The sequence below is a fragment of the Rhinoderma darwinii genome, chromosome 7 (genome assembly GCF_050947455.1).
Source record: "Rhinoderma darwinii isolate aRhiDar2 chromosome 7, aRhiDar2.hap1, whole genome shotgun sequence".
In the NCBI taxonomy this organism is placed as follows: Eukaryota; Metazoa; Chordata; class Amphibia; order Anura; family Rhinodermatidae; genus Rhinoderma; species Rhinoderma darwinii.
In genome coordinates, this window is record NC_134693.1 from 27904584 (window position 1) to 27923702 (window position 19119).

A 19119-nucleotide genomic window follows, 5' to 3' on the forward strand; every position below is an offset into this window, starting at 1 on the left:
CTTCCATACATATTACTTCCTCTAGCTCATGGGTAAATAACCTGTTCTGGTCCAAGGGCCACATTGTCAGATTGTTTTATTGCAGCCCTTGGAAGTGGTACAGACGGGAATACCCCTTTGAGACATTTATGGCATGACAGAATATGCCATGAATGTCTGATAGATGAGGGTTCTGCTGTTGGGACCTCCACCTTACAGAATAATAGGGGTCCTCTGCTCAGCACTGCAGAAGAGGAGGCAGCCACACATGCATGCAGCTATCTCCATTGTAGTGTATAGAAGTTATGACTTTTTACAACTCCCAGAAACCATAAGAGAGAGAGCTGCACTGATGCCTGGCCACTTTCTCCCTAGAGCGGAAGAAATAAACACTTCTGGCATATCCACAGGATAATACTATAAGTGTTTCATATAGGAAAGCTCTGGATGAAACCGGTGGACTTTTTTTTATGCCTAGTGCAGGGTGGTGCATGACACATGGATTTAAAGGGCACCAAAGAGAATGCCAGTCATGGTCTGCATTAGGCATAACACCATATCTTTTGCCTGTATTGCTCCTCTAAGTTGCTTAAAATAGATCTCTGCAACCCCACAGTTCCTCCCTATAACATTAGTACCTGTCACTGCTGACACCGCATGCCGCTCCTCTGACAGGTACTAATGCACCCTCTTGTGACTGCTGATATCGACATTCAGTGAAGGGAAGAGAGAATGGAGCTGCCTTTATACAACCGTGTCCCTCTGAAGCATCAGCACACAAACCGGTATCTGTCCCTGGGTTGTAGGTTGTGCACCCCAGATATAGAGCAATGGTCAGCGTGCACTGGTAGATCTCCATGACCCATGTAAGATTGGGTGGGAGTTTGCAGTTGGCACTTTAATGTGTCAACTCCACCAAATGAGCACTGGAGCTGGGAAGGAAATGAAAAGAAAAACAGAAAACCTGCCAGTGAATAGCAACTTATATTTATCATAGACAATGTAAGAAATAAAAACATTTAGGACACCATGAAATCCTGATAATGCCGGGACCAGCACTGGGATATCTCTTCCGTCAAGGCTTAACTTCTGGACTACCACATGGCCCTTTGAATGCCAGACATTTGATTGTGATCTGCCAAATGGCGGAATACTATTCTACTCAAGCGCCATCTCCTCTTCACACCACGTGGTCGAGAGGTGAGAACACATCGGTTCCGGATTCGTACTGGACAACTGTCTACCGGCAGTGCTGCAATCTCTTTATCCGCCACTTCCTGCAAGACAAAAATCTATTAATGTATATTTATATTGTCACGGATTCCAAAATATTGCAGCCATACTGGGTCTGTGGATGTAGCAATAACCCGAAGCTTAAAAGGGGTTTTCCCATTAGGGACATTTATGACATATTCACAGGATATGTCATAAAGATCAGATAGATGCGGGTCCCACCTAACCCTAGAACGGGGCCCCCTAAACCCTGTACTACTGCTGTGTGTTTCGGCTGAAGCGTGTGATTTCCGACCACAAGGAACACCGTGTAGCTTGCTAAGCTATTCTGTTTCCCTAAGTGCCATAGAAATGAATGGTATTTACAAAAACAGCGTAGCTCGCATGCTACAATGCTTCCGTAACTGCCATTCACTGCCCACATCTATCTGACATTTATGACATATCCTGTGGATATGTCATCAAAGAAACGGAAAAGTACGTCTATTACGGATGTCACACCCAGAACACCCACTGTTCATTAGAACCCTCCACCAAAACAACATCCTCAACACAATGTACAGGAGCATAATGAACTCAATACACAAAGTTCTGGAAAGGGTGTGGGGTTTACTGAAGAGGGGCATGGCTTAAAATGTGAAGTTTCTAGCTTAAAATCTGTCTCAAATTAAGCCAATTTAAATGTGGTATAAGGAGAATAGTGTCTAGCAAGATGCACCAAATTTATCATACAGCGTGCACCACTGTAATAAAAAGTTCCAGTTCGTTTTTTTTTTTTTTTTTTACATTTCGGTCCTTTGAGCGGGCAGAGCGCTTTTTAATGACCCGGTGAAGGTTCTCTCATTATGTGAGACATAAGCGATCTATAAACAAACCATTTCATACCCGAAGTTCCTTAGGGAGGATGCTATTCTTCCGCAAGGCATTGATTCTCAGCCGCTCATCTGCATATTCGAAGGCCATCTTCCTCCTCTTCACATCTCGCCACATTCTCCAGTCTACATAAAAACTTCTCACTTGATTTGAGCATGTTACCGGGGAGAAAGAGAGCAGCTATATGGAAGAAAGGAAATCTGTTGAGTTATTAGAAATTCACTCACTAAAGTCTTCAGTCTCTTCCACACTGCTATATTGAATGAAAAGAAAAACAAAAAAAAAATGGAACCAAAGTGGCGCTGCTAATGATGGCAAAGAGGCTAGGCAAAGTTCAGAATTTAATGAGGGTGTGCAGGGTTTACAAGCTACGCGTTTCAACGCCGGACCTGCGTTTTCATCAGGCTAAAAATCGGCCGTGTAAATAACCCTATTTAAGGTACAACAATCAGAGTTAGGCAGGATGCACACGAGCGTGCGTGTTTTGCGCGCCCAAAAGGTTCACAAAAGCTCCGTGTCAGCCGCGTGATTTTCGCACAGCCGGCATCATTATGACACTGTTTGTAAACAGAAAAGCACGTGGTGCTTTTCGGTTTTCATTCATAGTTTTGACTGCTGTAGCGCTCATCACGCGCGGCACACGGACGTGTGTCCGTGTGCGGTTTTCACGCACCCATTGACTTCAATGGGTGCGTGATGCGCGAAAAACGGGCAAATATAGGACATGTCGCGAGTTTTACGCAGCGGACATACGCTGCGTGAAAATCACTGACAGTCTGAACAGTCTCATTGACTAACATAGGTCCGTGCGACGCGCTTGAAAATCACGCGGGTTGCACGGACGTATTATACGTTCGTCTGAATAAGCCCGGACACACGGACCTATGTTAGTGAATGGGGCCGTTCAGACTGTCAGTGATTTTCGCGCAGCGTGTCCGCTGTGTAAAACTCACGACATGTCATATATTTGTCCGTTTTTCACGCATCACGCACCCATTGAAGTCAATGGGCGCGTGAAAATCCATGCGCACCACACGGAAGCACTTCCGTGTGACGCGTGTGATTTGCGCAACAGCAGTAAGAACTATTACAAACATAAAAACAGAGTGTCATAATGATGGCGTCTGCGTGAAAATCACGCAGCCACGCATCAGATGCTGAAGACACACGGAGCTTTTACGCACACAAAACGCCGAATTTTTTGCATGCGCAAAACGCACACGCTCGTGTGAATCCGGCCTGACGTGGGCTTCACTGGATTCCGCTACAGGAATTTTTTTTTAGGTGGTTCTCCAGGTCAAATCCCATTGTGACATCTGGATACGACCTTTTATATAGACTACACGTAAACAAATTGTAGCAAAAAACAAAAGCGTCTCTAGATTTTAAATGTAAGTGAATAAGAAGCAATCACAATTGCGTGTTTTACATACAGCAACAAAATGCGGTTTTGAACTTAGTCCAAGTGTGAACAGCGCCACTTATACGTGTATCTGGGAGCTAACAGGAAGAAAGCATCGGATAGAATAATACACAAGGGACGTAGTCACCGCCGGTATAGCAGTCCTCCCTTTAGCAGCTTTACCCTTCGATATCACGATACATAAACGTCCAAGTCCCCGCTCCTTTTGGCTAGGACTCTCCCCCCCCTGTCCTTGTACTAACCTGCCGAGCACTGCGCAGCACGGATCCCAACATGGACGCCGCCATCTTGTCCCGGCTGTCAATTCAAAGACTTGCAACTTTATTGTTCTTGACAGTAGGACGTCGCTCCAGTGTCCCTCCAGTAGCGTACTGAGGATTGGTGCCAATGAGAATGCCAGCGTGATAAATCTATAAATCGTGATAAATCTATAAATCGTGATAAATCTATGACTGGTGACATGTCAACAAATGTGTATATCAGTGGTCTGCAGTCTATGGAACTCCAGCTGCGGTAAAACTACAACACGGGGCAGCGTGGCATGCATAGCATTGCATTTGCAGTAGATGACGTTGGTAATAATAATAGATGTATAAACTATGGTGCAGATAATATTATTTATTGTGCATTTCTATATAGATCGGACTGCGGCGCTGTATACAGATTGTGATGTTATAAATGTATAAACGATGTGTGTCTATGATGGTGCCAGGAAAAATAATCCTATTAATGATGAATTTATTTATTTCTGTTATTTATATAGCGCCATCAAATTCCGCAGCGCTGTACAGAAGTTGTCATCAACCACTGTCTCCAGTGAGGCTCACAATGTAAACGCCCTATTTGTATATTGATAAACTAGAAATCATAATGTAAAGAATTATTGCAATAAATGTACTGGAAAAAGGTTTTACTGACTCTTCGTTTACACAGGCAGATATTCTGTCCGTTGAACGAGCGCCGATCTGCAATGCAGCATGCTGATCACTGCTTGTGTGCTCCATTCAATCGGAGCAACGATGGCAAGTATCGAAAAGATGTGCTGACGACAAGCGATGACGTTTTTCCGGACACGATCAGCGAACAAACAAGCGCTTGCTCGTTCATCAGATGATCGCTGCCCTTTTTTATACAGGGCAATGATTGGCATTCGTACCAGCGCTCGTTCACCCGATCATTGGCCTTTGTGACAGGGATTTCAGGTTATGTTCACATCGGTTTTCAGGTTTCCATTTGGGATTTTCCTTCAAGGTTTTCATCACTTTTTATGGCAAGAAAAGCGCAGCATGTAGCATGTCAAAACAGTGAAAGCCTTGATGGCTCTATTTGAAGTCAATGGAGTCCGTGAGGCACTGCTTGTATGCGTTGTACGATGAATCCAGCACAGTGTCATGTTTTCTGTTATAAGGGGCAGTCACATCGGAGATATGAACAGTGCCTAATAATAATAAAGCTAGTAGTGGTCGGCAGGTATCTCCTACCCCTAGGCCATTGTACGTCACAGCCGCCAAGGGGATGTATGGAGACGGCTCATGGGCTAAGCCCCCACCATATTCAGCGGGTGTTGGCTGTAGGTTAAAGCCGACACTTCACTGCAATATTCGGGATCAGATATAACTCCAATGCCAGCCATTTAAGCACCTATAGGCCACGATCAATACTGACTGCGGCATCTAAGCCATGTGAAGGAGGGAAGCCGTCCTCTTCCTTAGTGCATCGGCATCCTGCGGCGCAGTCGTGAGGTGCTGATGATTGTCATTGCAGCCTGGGGGCCTAATGAAGGTATTGCAATGTATTGAACCAGCGATCAAACGATCATTTTTTAATCCCCTAGAAGGACTAAAAAATAAGTAAAAACAGTTCAATTACATTTTTAATATTGTACAAAAAAATTTAAATATTACGTTTTAGAAAATCATTTTTCCCCTAAAGTTATGTAAAAAAATAAAAAGAAACATAATTGGTATTGCCGCGTCTGTAAAAGTCTGAGGTATTAAAATATCATAGGATAAAAGTTGAATAAAAAGTCGTATGTACCCTAATGAATCACCTAACCAGAAAGTTTGGGCCCGACTCAAGAGGAGATAGGGTTAAGGGTATGTGCACACACACTATTTACGTCCGTAATTGGCGGACGTATTTCGGCCGCAAGTACCGGACCGAACACAGTGCAGGGAGCCGGGCTCCTAGCATCATACTTATGTACGATGCTAGGAGTCCCTGCCTCGCTGCAGGACAACTGTCCCGTACTGTAATCATGTTTTCAGTACGGGACAGTTGTCCTGCAGCGAGGCAGGGACTCCTAGCATCGTACATAAGTATGATGCTAGGAGCCCGGCTTCCTGCACTGTGTTCGGTCCGGTACTTGCGGCCGAAATACGTCCGTCAATTACGGACGTAATTAGTGTGTGTGCACATACCCTTATTGTATACAGGACGCAAGACTTGTACAAAGGTTTTGTTTTTTTACATATTTTTTTTTTTTACATATTTTAAATTTTTTTGTTTGTGTTTGCGGCTTTGTAATGCACCACTATCACTTTGCTGCTTGTGCACATACTGTAACTGAGCTGAGGCATTTTGTGTCTACAGAATAGCATTGTCTCATGTATAACTGGCGCTGATCTGTTCAGGAGATAACATTTCTAGTGGAGTAAAACATTTTAATATTTGTTGATGGAGATGATGCATTCTTGTGTGAAGCAAACTAATCCAAAGCTGATTTGATGATTATAGAACAATTAGATGAAAAAAAACAACCCAGACATTAATTAGTTACCCTGATTCTTTAGCGAGACTGTAAGTTTAATTAACTGTAAACGCACAGATAATGATTAAGAAATAATACTAAAGGAGGTACATGGGAGGATGCACTAAAGGAGGTACCTGTGGCAGAGGCATCAAAGGGAGCACCTGTGGCAGAGGCACTAAAGGAGGTACCTGTGGCAGAGGCACTAAAGGAGGTACCTGTGGCAGAGGCACTAAAGGAGGTACATGGGAGGAGGCACTAAAGGAGGTACATGGGAGGAGGCACTAAAGGAGGTACCTGTGGCAGAGGCATCAAAGGGAGCACCTGTGGCAGAGGCACTAAAGGAGGTACCTGTGGCAGAGGCACTAAAGGAGGTACATGGGAGGAGGCACTAAAGGAGGTACATGGGAGGAGGCACTAAAGGAGGTACCTGTGGCAGAGGCATCAAAGGGATCACCTGTGGCAGAGGCACTAAAGGAGGTACCCGTGGCAGAGGCACTAAAGGAAGTACCTGTGGCAGAGGCACTAAAGGAGGTACCAGCGGCAGAGGCAATAAAGGAGGTACCCGTGGCAGAGGCACCAAAGGAGGTAACTGTGGCAGAGGCACCAAAGGGATCACCTGTGGCAGAGGCACTAAAGGAGGTACCCGTGGCAGAGACACTAAAGGAGGTATCCGTGGCAGAGGCACTAAAGGAAGTACCCATGGCAGAGGCACTAATGGAGGTACCCGTGGCAGAGGCACTAAAGGAGGTACCCGTGGCAGAGGCACTAAAGGAAGTACCTGTGGCAGAGGCACTAAAGGAGGTACCAGCGGCAGAGGCAATAAAGGAGGTACCCGTGGCAGAGGCACCAAAGGAGGTAACTGTGGCAGAGGCACCAAAGGGATCACCTGTGGCAGAGGCACTAAAGGAGGTACCCGTGGCAGAGACACTAAAGGAGGTATCCGTGGCAGAGGCACTAAAGGAAGTACCCATGGCAGAGGCACTAATGGAGGTACCCGTGGCAGAGGCACTAAAGGAGGTACCCGTGGCAGAGGCACTAAAGGAAGTACCTGTGGCAGAGGCACTAAAGGAGGTACCTGTGGCAGAGGCACTAAAGGAGGTACCTGTGGCAGAGGCACTTTAGGAGGTACCTGTGGCAGAGGCACCAAAGGAGGTAACTGTGGCAGAGGCACTAAAGGAGGTACTTGTGGCAGAGGCACTAAAGGCGGTACCAGTGGCAGAGGCAATAAAGGAGGTACCCGTGGCAGAGGCAATAAAGGAGGTACCCGTGGCAGAGGCACCAAAGGAGGTAACTGTGGCAGAGGCACCAAAGGGATCACCTGTGGCAGAGGCACTAAAGGAGGTACCCGTGGCAGAGACACTAAAGGAGGTACCCGTGGCAGAGGCACTAAAGGAAGTACCCGTGGCAGAGGCACTAATGGAGGTACCCGTGGCAGAGGCACTAAAGGAGGTACCCGTGGCAGAGGCACTAAAGGAGGTAACTGTGGCAGAGGCACCAAAGGAGGTAACTGTGGCAGAGGCACTAAAGGAGGCACTTGTGGCAGAGGCACTAAAGGAGGTACCAGTGGCAGAGGCAATAAAGGAGGTACCCGTGGCGGAGGCAATAAAGGAGGTACCCGTGGAAGAGGCACTAGAGGCACTAAAGGAGGTACCTGTGGCAGAGGCACTAAAGGAGGTACCTGTGGCAGAGGCACTAAAGGAGGTACCTGTGGCAGAGGCACTAAAGGAGGAACCTGTGGCAGAGGCACTAAAGGAGGTACCTGTGGCAGAGGCACTAAAGGAGGTACCTGTGGCAGAGGCACCAAAGGAGGTAACTGGCAGAGGCACTAAAGGAGGTACTTGTGGCAGAGGCACTAAAGGAGGTACCCGTGGCAGAGGCACTAAAGGAGGTACCTGTGGCAGAGGCACTAAAGGAGGTACTTGTGGCAGAGGCACTAAAGGAGGTACCAGTGGCAGAGGCAATAAAGGAGGTACCCGTGGCAGAGGCACTAAAGGAAGTACCTGTGGCAGAAGCACTAAAGGAGGTACCCGTGGCAGAGGCACTAAAGGAAGTACCTGTGGCAGAGGCAATAAAGGAGGTAACTGTGGCAGAGGCACTAAAGGAGGTACCTGTAGCAGAGGCACTAGAGGCACTAAAGGAGGTACCTGTGGCAGAGGCACTTTAGGAGGTACCTGTGGCAGAGGCACCAAAGGAGGTAACTGTGGCAGAGGCACTAAAGGAGGTACCAGTATCAGAGGCAATAAAGGAGGTACCCGTGGCAGAGGCAATAAAGGAGGTACCCGTGGCAGAGGCCCTAAAGGAGGTACCCGTGGCAGAGGCACTATGGGGGGCACATGTGACAGAGGCACGAAAGGAGGTACCAGTGGCAGAGGCAATAAAGAAGGTAGCCGTGGCAGAGGCACTAAAGGAGGTACCCGTGGCAGAGGCACTAAAGGAAGTACCCGTGGCAGAGGCACTAAAGGAGGTACCCGTGGCAGAGGCACTAAAGGAAGTACCCGTGGCAGAGGCACTAAAGGAGGTACCTGTGGCAAAGGCACTAAAGGAGGTACTTGTGGCAGAGGCACTAAAGGAGGTACCAGTGGCAGAGGCAATAAAGGAGGTACCCGTGGCAGAGGCAATAAAGGAGGTACCCGTGGCAGAGGCAATAAAGGAGGTACCCGTGGCAGAGGCAATAAAGGAGGTACCCGTGGCAGAGGCAATAAAGGAGGTACCCGTGGCAGAGGCAATAAAGGAGGTACCAGTGGCAGAGGCAATAAAGAAGGTAGCCGTGGCAGAGGCACTAAAGGAGGTACCCGTGGCAGAGGCACTAAAGGAAGTACCCGTGGCAGAGGCACTAAAGGAGGTACCCGTGGCAGAGGCACTAAAGGAAGTACCTGTGGCAGAGGCACTAAAGGAGGTAACTGTGGCAGAGGCACTAAAGGAGGTACCTGTAGCAGAGGCACTAGAGGCACTAAAGGAGGTACCTGTGGCAGGTGCACCAAGGGAGGTAACTGTGGCAGAGGCACTAAAGGAGCTACTTGTGGCAGAGGCACCAAAGGGATCACCTGTGGCAGAGGCACGAAAGGAGGTACCCGTGGCAGAGGCACTAAAGGAAGTACCTGTGGCAGAGGCACTAAAGGAGGTACCAGTGGCAGAGGCAATAAAGGAGGTACCCGTGGCAGAGGCACCAAAGGAGGTACCCTGTGGTAGAGGCACCAAAGGAGGTACCCTGTGGTAGAGGCAGTATAAAGGGCACCTGTGTAAAAAGCATGGCCACCTGTGAGAGAGGCACAGTAGGAGGCACCTGTGGTACAAGCATTATAGAGGGCTGTTGTGACAGACACTATAGGGGAGCACCTGTGACAAAGGCGCTATTTGGGCCACCTGTAACAGAGACACAATAAGAGGGACCTTTAGAGCTTTCCCCCGGCCACTGTCTGACAAGGTGGTCTGGAGTATGGAAACAGCAGAGTTTGCCACGCTACGCTGTTTCCATAACTCGGGAGCTACGGAACCAATGTCTGAAAATACAAATAAAAAAATCAGGATACGTTCAAATGTATAATAATGCGAATTTAGCACGTTTGTCGGTAAGGGATGTACTTAATTATTTGAATTGACCTCGGTGGCGTCAGAGTTTATGCTCCGGAAGAAGCCATTCCTGGTGAAACTCGCGTCGAGGCGCATTTATGGTGGATGCCACGTGGAATTTATATCTTTTACATACCTTTTTTTTAAAAACCCGTTTGTGAGTGCAATAAACCCCCTTCGAGTATTTACAACCTGCTGAAAGTTTTATTGCACTATGTCCGTATTTTATTTTCACAAAATAGAGGATATATCACACACAAGAAAATCTGGGATTGAAAGTGCAACAATGAGAATCTCCTTCCTGGAATAAGAGGAGAAGGTCACTACCATCCCTCTTCATGTCATTTTACTTTTGAAGAATTTTGGACACTGTTCTTTTTCACAATTGCTGCTCCCGACTCTCAAATAACTGTGTTCTTTGAACAGGCAAATCTTTGTCTTTTCCTATCAATTTCAGGCTGGATTTTAGTTCATGCGTAGGAAGTTGGTGCAGCATTTACTAGTTTTATACTTATAGTCCTATCCTGTAATTGCTGATTGAAGAATATGATGTTCTGCATGTTGCCATGTGCTGTTGTGCAAGTATTGACTTTGTATGGCGCTTGTTCATAATAATGATGATTTATTACAGATTATATGGCAGGTAGTTTTACTTCATTAATGGAAAGTGCCTTCGGTTCCAGGTAGATTGTGCCTATAGGATTTTGGTTTTCTAGATTTCCATAAAAATGTGTATTTCAAGATCTATGGTGCAAGTGTGTGAGATATATATATAGATCACACAAACACAAAAGTTTGATCAGCACATTCTAACAAAATGAAACAAAACGTATATTCAGGTGCATGAACGCCTGTGACTGCAAATATACAGCACACAAAAAAATGGCGACAGCACACTGCGAACACCAATGTCACCTAAACCGCTAAACAAATATGCATTACATGCTAAATCTACTTACAATAGGGAGGTTCTTAGTTTAGTTTAATGCTGGTTCCTACCATCCCCAGACATATGTAAGCTTAGTCCCAGTTCTGGGTGTATGTGCAGAGTAGGTCCCCACCTATGGGGGACGCCTTGTCGTGGCAGGTGGGCAAAGACTTTTAGATCAAAAACGTGCACTAAGAACCTCCCTATTGTAAGTAAATTTAGCATGTAATGCATATTTATTTATATTTAGTGGTTTAGGTGACATTAATGTTCGCAGTGGGCTGTCGCTATTTTTTTGCGTTCTCTCTATATAAAAATAAGAACATCAGAGGATGCATAACTGTCATTCAATAGTTGTCTACAGAAGCAGCAATATCTTTATTTGCCACTAGATGGTGATATGTACTTTTGTATTGAAATAATTTATGGGCTCCAAAGATTCACCAGGTTCAGACTTTAACAAAAAAGATTATTTGTAATGTATAGGTAATGCAACAAAACAACATAATAGAATACAATAGACGCACTTGTTAGGAATTTTGCTTCAAATAAGGATAGCAAATTTACTATATATCCTTGTCTCCAGATGTTATCTATTGTCTTAGTAAAAATGGAACTTGACCGAGCTTCATAGTTGCTCATAAATTAACTCTAATGTGTCTTTAATCCATTTTATAATAAGGTAATGTACTCATGAACCTGCCGCAAACAGTTTATTACAAGTCCCTTGTTGTTAGTCTTTTGTGCATCGATTACACTTCTGACTTATTTCTTCTTATTTCCGCAGCGGCTCTAATAAACACTGATACAGTTCAGTTTCCTGAGAAGTATGTGGGAAAAAAGCCGTTCTACTCAAAATAACAATCTATGTTCCTAAGGGCCTGTTCACATGAGCGTTCGGTTTCCGTTGATGGGTTCCGTCAGGCCTTTCCGTCAGAGGAACCCATCAACGGAAAGGAAAAAAGAAACCACAGCTTCTGCCTGCATTACCATTGATTTCAACGGTAATGCTTCTGTTGGTCTCCGTTTCTGTTGGTCTCCGTTTCTGTTGGTCTCCGTTCCGTAATGTTTCAGTTTTTTTTGGCGGAAACAATAGTGCAGTCGACTGTGCTATTGATTCTGTAATAAAAACCTGAAACCTTAGGGTATGTTCACACGCGAAACTAAAAAAGGCTATAAAATACGGAGCTTTTTTTCAAGGGAAAACAGCCACTGATTTTCATCAAACGTTTTTTGGAGCCGTTTTTGGAGCTGTTTTTCTATTGACACAATGAAAAACGGCTCCAATAACGGCTCAAGAAGTGACATGCACTTCTTTTTAAGGGGCGTTTTTTTAGTTCAGCCCCAGTATTGTCAAACGTTTTTCGGGGTGTTTACGGCCCGAAAAACGGATGAAAATAGACCGTGTGAACATACCCTAATAGTTCATTCACTGTAGAAAAATAAATCCTGTTGGAAACAGTCAACAAGTAGCACATGCATCACATCTTATTCAGGACAGAATCATATTGTGTACTTAAAGAGGCTCTGTCACCAGATTTTGCAACCTCTATCTGCTATTGCAGCAGATCGGCGCTGCAATGGAGATAAGAGTAACGTTTTTATTTTTTAAAAACGAGCATTTTTGGCCAAGTTATGACCATTTTTGTATTTATGCAAATGAGGCTGGCTAAAGTCCAACTGGGCGTGTTTACAGTAAAAGTCCAAGTGGGCGTGTATTATGTGTTACATCTGGGCGTGTTTACTTCTTTTACTAGCTGGGCGTTCTGACGAGAAGTATCATCCACTTCTCTTCACAACGCCCAGCTTCTGGCAGTGTAGACACAGCCGTGTTCTCGAGAGATCACACTGTGACGTCACTCACTTCCTGCCCCAGGTCCTGCATCGTGTCGGACGAGCGAGGACACATCGGCACCAGAGGCTACAGTTGATTCTGCAGCAGCATCGGCGTTTGCAGGTAAGTCGATATAGCTACTTACCTGCAAATGCTGATGCTGCTGCAGAATCAACTGTAGCCTCTGGTGCCGATGTGGCCGACACGATGCAGGACCTGGGGCAGGAAGTGAGTGACGTCACAGCGTGATCTCTCGAGAACACGCTGTGTGTCTGCACTGCCAGAAGCTGGGTGTTAACGAACAGAAGTGGATGATGCTGATTCGTCAGCATCATACACTCCCATTCCTAACGCCCAGCTTGTAATGGCAGGAAGGAGGTGAAGGGAACAAGTGAGCCCTAATCTACCCACAGCCCTGTCCCTGCCTAATTGCAACGACCCGCCGTAGGCGACGGGGTACAACTTGGCGGCGGTCCCTACGCTGTCTAAGTGCAAGGGAGACAAACAGGGAACACGCAAGGGAATACAGTAGCCCACGGAACGGAGCGGTGAATGAGCCAGACAGGATCAGGAAGTAGTGGAGTATACAAACGGGAGCACGGAGCAGAAGCAAGCCAGGGGCAGAGCAACGCAGGATAAACAGAACTGAAGCAAGGCAGAAGCACGGCAGAAGCAGGCTGGAGCAAGGCAGCAGTGGGGCCAGGAATCCAAAAAGAATAACAAGCAAGGAGGAAGAGAAAACGGCAGGTATAAATGGACAGGGGGCGGAGCTAACTCTGACTGACCAGGCCGCGATAGGCTCTCCCACTCCTGAGCCTGCCACCCTGATTGGTGGGAGCAGGTGTCAGTCTCAGAGGTCTGGCCTCAGGTGTCGACTGATTAATCCTGGGAGTATACCCAGATGTAGTGCCTGGCAGATCCTTTACAGTACTCCCCCTTTTATGAGGGGCTGCCGGACCCTTACTAAGAGGACCCGGTTTAGTGGGGAAGAGAAGGTGGAACCTCCTTATCAATACCCCAGCGTGAACATCTTGAGCAGGTACCCAAGTCCTCTCCTCCGGCCCGTATCCTCTCCAATGGACCAGGTACTGGAGGGAGCCCTGGATCATCCTACTGTCCACAATCTTGGCCACCTCAAATTCCACCCCCTCAGGGGTGAGAACGGGAACAGGAGGTTTCCTCGAGGGGGACCAGGACGGGGAGCAGCGTTTCAGGAGGGAGGCATGGAAGACGTCGTGTATGCAAAAGGATGGGGGAAGCTCCAGACGGAAGGATACAGGGTTGAGGACTTCAATGACCTTATAAGGTCCAATAAATCGGGGAGCAAACTTCCTGGACGGGACCTTAAGGCGCAAGTTCCTCGACGACAACCACACCAGATCCCCGACGACAAACCGGGGGTTAGCAGAACGTCTACAATCAGCCTGAATCTTTTGTACGCTCTGGGACGCCTCTAGGTTCTTCAGACTGTGCACAGTTCCCGATTAACGTCCTCTACCTCGGGATTATTGGAACAACCAGGGGAAACGGAGGAGAACCTAGGATTAAACCCGAAATTACAGAAAAACGGGGAGACCCCTGACGAGTTACTGACCCGGTTATTCAGGGAAAATTCGGCGAGGGGAAGGAATGAGACCCAATCAAATTGACAGTCAGAAATGAAACACCTTAAATATTGTTCCAGGGATTGGTTAGTCCTTTCCGTTTGGCCATTAGTTTCGGGATGGAATGCGGAGGAGAAGGATAGATCAATCTCCAACTTTTTACAAAAAGCTCTCCAAAATAAGGAAACAAATTGTACCCCTCTGTCCGAAACTATATTGACCGGGGCCCCGTGGAGACGCAGAATGTGTTTCACAAACAAAGAAGCTAACGTCCTGGCGTTAGGTAGTTTCTTAAGGGGCACAAAGTGGCACATCTTGCTGAAGCGGTCTACTACCACCCACACCACCGACTTGCCCTGAGATGGAGGCAAATCGGTGATAAAATCCATGGAGATATGGGTCCAAGGTCTCTGGGGAATGGGCAAGGAACGTAGTAAGCCCGCAGGTCGGGACCTAGGGGTCTTGGACCTAGCACAGACCTCACAAGCGGCGACGTAAGCCCTAACGTCTTTAGGCAACCCAGGCCACCAATAGTTTCTGGTAATGAGGAGTTTGGTACCCAAGATGCCAGGATGACCAGATAGAGCGGAGTCATGGTTTTCCCTGAGTACCCTTAGCCGGTATTGCAGGGGGACAAACAGTTTGTCCCCAGGGAGGTTCCCGGGAGCTGAACCTTGATCAGCCGCGATGTCAGAGGCTAAGTCAGAATCAGTGGCAGAAACAATTATACCAGGGGGTAAAATACAAGCAGGATCCTTCTCAGAAGGAGGATTAGCCATGAAACTACGTGACAGTGCATCAGCCTTAATATTTTTGGACCCTGCCCTATAGGTAACCAAGAAATTACATCTGGTAAAGGACAGTGCCCAACGAGCTTGTCTAGGATTAAGCCTCCGGGCAGATTCTAGGAAAACCAGATTCTTGTGGTCAGTAAGGACCGTTACCTGGTGTCTGGCCCCCTCCAAGAAGTGACGCCACTCTTCAAAAGCCCATTTAATGGCTAAAAGTTCGCGGTTGCCAATATCATAGTTACACTCCGTGGGCGAAAACTTCCTAGAGAAGTAAGCACAGGGGCGGAGATGGGTGAGGGAGCTGGTACCCTGGGACAAGACGGCCCCCACTCCCACCTCGGACGCGTCAACCTCCACAATAAATGGCTCCCTTTGGTTGGGCTGAACCAGCACGGGGGCCGAGATAAAGCACTTCTTGAGGGTCTCAAAAGCCTGGACGGCCTCAGGGGGCCAATGGAGGACATCAGCACCCTTGCGAGTGAGGTCCGTAAGAGGCTTAGCGACGACCGAGAAGTTGGCAATAAATCTCCTGTAATAGTTAGCGAACCCCAAAAAACACTGTAGCGCCTTGAGGGAGGCAGGTTGGACCCATTCCGCCACAGCCTGAACCTTGGCAGGGTCCATGCGGAATTCATGAGGAGTGAGGATTTGACCTAAAAATGGTATCTCCTGTACCCCAAACACACATTTTTCGGTCTTCGCAAACAGATTATTTTCCCGAAGGACCTGGAGGACCTTCCTGACATGCTCCACGTGGGAGGACCAGTCCTTGGAAAACACCAGTATGTCATCAAGGTACACTACAAGAAAATTTCCCAGGTAATCTCTCAGAATTTCATTAATAAAATTCTGGAAGACAGCAGGGGCATTACACAACCCAAAGGGCATGACTAGGTATTCGAAATGACCTTCGGGCATGTTGAACGCAGTTTTCCACTCATCCCCCTCTTTGATGCGGATAAGGTTATATGCCCCCCGTAGATCGAACTTAGAGAACCATTGGGCCCCCTGAACCTGATTAAAAAGATCCGGAATCAAAGGAAGGGGATACTGGTTCCTTACTGTGACCTTATTCAAGTTCCGATAATCAATGCACGGCCTAAGACCACCATCCTTCTTCCCCACGAAAAAGCCAGCACCTACAGGAGAAGTCGAGGGGCGAATGAAACCCTTGGCCAGGCATTCTTGGATATACTCCCTCATAGCTTTACGTTCAGGACATGAAAGATTAAATATCCTCCCCTTAGGAAGCTTGGCACCAAATCGATGGCGCAATCGTAATCTCTATGAGGGGGCAACACCTCGGAGGCCTCCTTAGAAAACACATCAGCGAAGTCCTGAACAAACTCAGGAAGCGAGTTTACCTCCTCCCGGGGAGAAATAGAGTTAACCGAAAGACATGACATCAGGCAATCACTACCCCATTTGGTGAGATCCCCAGTATTCCAATCAAACGTGGGATTATGCAGCTGCAACCAGGGAAGACCTAATACCAGATCGGACGATAATCCCTGCATCACCAGTACAGAGCACTGCTCCAAATGCATGGAGCCAACACAGAGTTCAAAAACAGGAGTATGCTGAGTAAAATAACCATTAGCAAGAGGAGTGGAGTCGATACCTACTACAGGGATAGGATAAGGTAAATCAATAAATGGCATTTTTAGAGACATAGCAAATTCCACAGACATGATATTAGCAGATGAGCCCGAATCCACGAAGGCACTGCCAGTGGCAGACCGGCCAGCAAACGAGACCTGAAAGGGAAGCAAAATCTTATTGCGTTTAGTATTAACGGGAAATACCTGTGCGCCCAAGTGACCTCCCCGATGATCACTTAGGCGCGGAAGTTTTCCGGCTGCTTATTCTTGCGCCTGGGACAGGTGTTCAGTAGATGCTTGTCGTCCCCACAATAGAAGCAGAGACCATTCTTCCTGCGAAACTCTCTACGTTGTCGAGGGGACATGGAGGCCCCGAGTTGCATAGGTACCTCCGAGTCCTCCGTGGAAGAGCGAGGAGACGGGACCTCGGGGGGAATCGCAGGGCAGTCAGAGGGGAAAACATTGAAACGTTCAAGCTGACGTTCCCTGAGACGTCGGTCAAGTCGTACTGCTAGGGCCATAACCTGGTCTAGGGAGTCAGAAGAGGGGTAGCTAACCAGCAGATCCTTCAGGGCGTCAGATAATCCTAACCTAAACTGGCACTTTAGGGCCGTGTCGTTCCACCGAGAAGCTACGCACCACTTTCTAAAATCAGAACAGTATTCCTCAACAGGTCTCCCACCCTGACGTAAGGTCACCAGCTGACTCTCGGCTAAGGCAGTCCTGTCAGTCTCGTCGTAAATGAGACCGAGGGCAGAGAAAAACCGATCAACGGAGGAAAGTTCAGGGGCGTCAGGAGCCAAGGAGAAGGCCCACTCTTGGGGCCCTTCCTGGAGTCGGGATATAATGATACCCACCCGCTGGTTCTCGGAACCTGAGGAGTGAGGTCTTAGGCGGAAATAAAGTCTGCAACTCTCCCGGAAGGAGAGAAAAGTCTTACGGTCCCCTGAGAACCGGTCAGGTAACTTGAGGTTGGGTTCTAAAGGTGAGGTGAGGGGTACTACAAAGGCAGCGTCAGACTGATTGACCCTCTGAGCCAGGGCCGGGACCTGTAGGGAGAGGCCCTGCATCTGCTGGGTCAGGGTCTCAAGGGGGTCCATGATAGCGTCAGCGTAGAAGAAATGGTAGACTAGGTAAGGGCTTGTTATGTAATGGCAGGAAGGAGGTGAAGGGAACAAGTGAGCCCTAATCTACCCACCGCCCTGTCCCTGCCTACTTGCAACGACCCGCCCTAGGCGACGGGGTACAACTTGGAGGCGGTCCCTACGCTGTCTAAGTGCAAGGGAGACAAACAGGGAACACGCAAGGCAATACAGTAGCCCACGGAACGCTGCGAGGAAACGGAGCGGTGAATGAGCCAGACAGGATCAGGAAGTAGTGGAGTATACAAACGGGAGCACGGAGCAGAAGCAAGCCAGGGGCAGAGCAACGCAGGATAAACGGAACTGAAGCAAGGCAGAAGCACGGCAGAAGCAGGCTGGAGCAAGGCAGCAGTGGGGCCAGGAATCCAAAAAGAATAACAAGCAAGGAGGAAGAGAAAACGGCAGGTATAAATGGACAGGGGGCGGAGCTAACTCTGACTGACCAGGCCGCGATAGGCTCTCCCACTCCTGAGCCTGCCACCCTGATTGGTGGGAGCAGGTGTCAGTCTCAGAGGTCTGGCCTCAGGTGTCGACTGATTAATCCTGGGAGTATACCCAGATGTAGTGCCTGGCAGATCCTTTACACAGCTAGTAAAAGAAGTAAAAATGCCCCGATGTACACACATAATACACGCCCAGTTGTACTTTTACTGTAAACACGCCCAGTTGTACTTTTGCAAGCCTCATTTGCATAAACACAAAAATGGTCATAACTTGGCCAAAAATGCTCGTTTTTTAAAAATAAAAACGTTACTGTAATCTACATTGCAGCGCCGATCTGCTGCAATAGCAGATAGGGGTTGCAAAATCTGGTGACAGAGCCTCTTTAACCCCTTAATGACCAGTCCTGAAAAGGTCTTAATGACCAGCTACATTTTTTTTTAGTTTTTACCTCTCTGGCTTTCAGCAGCCATAACTTTTTTATTTTTTCATTGACATGGCCGTATGAGGCCTTGTTTTATGCGGGAGAAATTGTATTATTTTTTCCCCAGTTTGGGGTAGAAAAAAAATATATTTTTACGGCGTGAATATAGGAATAAGTGATTCTTGGCATCGTTTTTCTTGTTTATTTTTTATCCCGTCCACGCTAAATAACCCGTTAGATTAATTATTTTTACTGTATTACTGTCGTTTAGATACCTATTATGTGTAGTTTTTTTTGTTTTTATTTAATGTAGGGGCAATAAAATATATTTTATGCAAAATAATGAGTTTTTTTGGGACTTTTTTTTATTTGTTTTTTTTGTTACTTTATTTTAAATCCCATTAAGGGATAACTTTATTTCTAAATTTATTTTTTACTTGTAATGTATTAGCATACTCCTGTATGCTAATACATCATACTGTGTCACTATGAGACAGGCTGCTGTTAGGGCAGCACATAGTGTG

General features: G+C 47.1%; 1 protein-coding gene across 1 annotated transcript; it reads right to left on the reverse strand.

Moving 5' to 3' along the window:
- Positions 1-950: 950 nt before the first annotated feature.
- MRPS14 (mitochondrial ribosomal protein S14) lies at positions 951-3853 on the reverse strand. The gene is made up of 3 exons (XM_075832152.1): positions 3751-3853; positions 2098-2265; positions 951-1256 (listed from the first exon to the last, which is right to left on the reverse strand). Exons 1-3 carry the CDS (start codon positions 3793-3795, stop codon positions 1074-1076), a joined length of 396 nt encoding a protein of 131 aa, XP_075688267.1. The 5' UTR covers positions 3796-3853; the 3' UTR covers positions 951-1073.
- Positions 3854-19119: the final 15266 nt, after the last annotated feature.

Excerpts from the sequence above, each read along its gene's own strand:
- MRPS14 (XM_075832152.1), bottom strand. The coding sequence starts at position 3,795 with ATGGCGGCGTCCATGTTGGGATCCGTGCTGCGCAGTGCTCGGCAG. Across the intron at positions 2,266-3,750 it reads TGCTGCGCAGTGCTCGGCAG|CTGCTCTCTTTCTCCCCGGT; the intron begins GTTAGTACAAGG and ends TCTTCCATATAG. Across the intron at positions 1,257-2,097 it reads TCCTCCCTAAGGAACTTCGG|GAAGTGGCGGATAAAGAGAT; the intron begins GTATGAAATGGT and ends TTTGTCTTGCAG.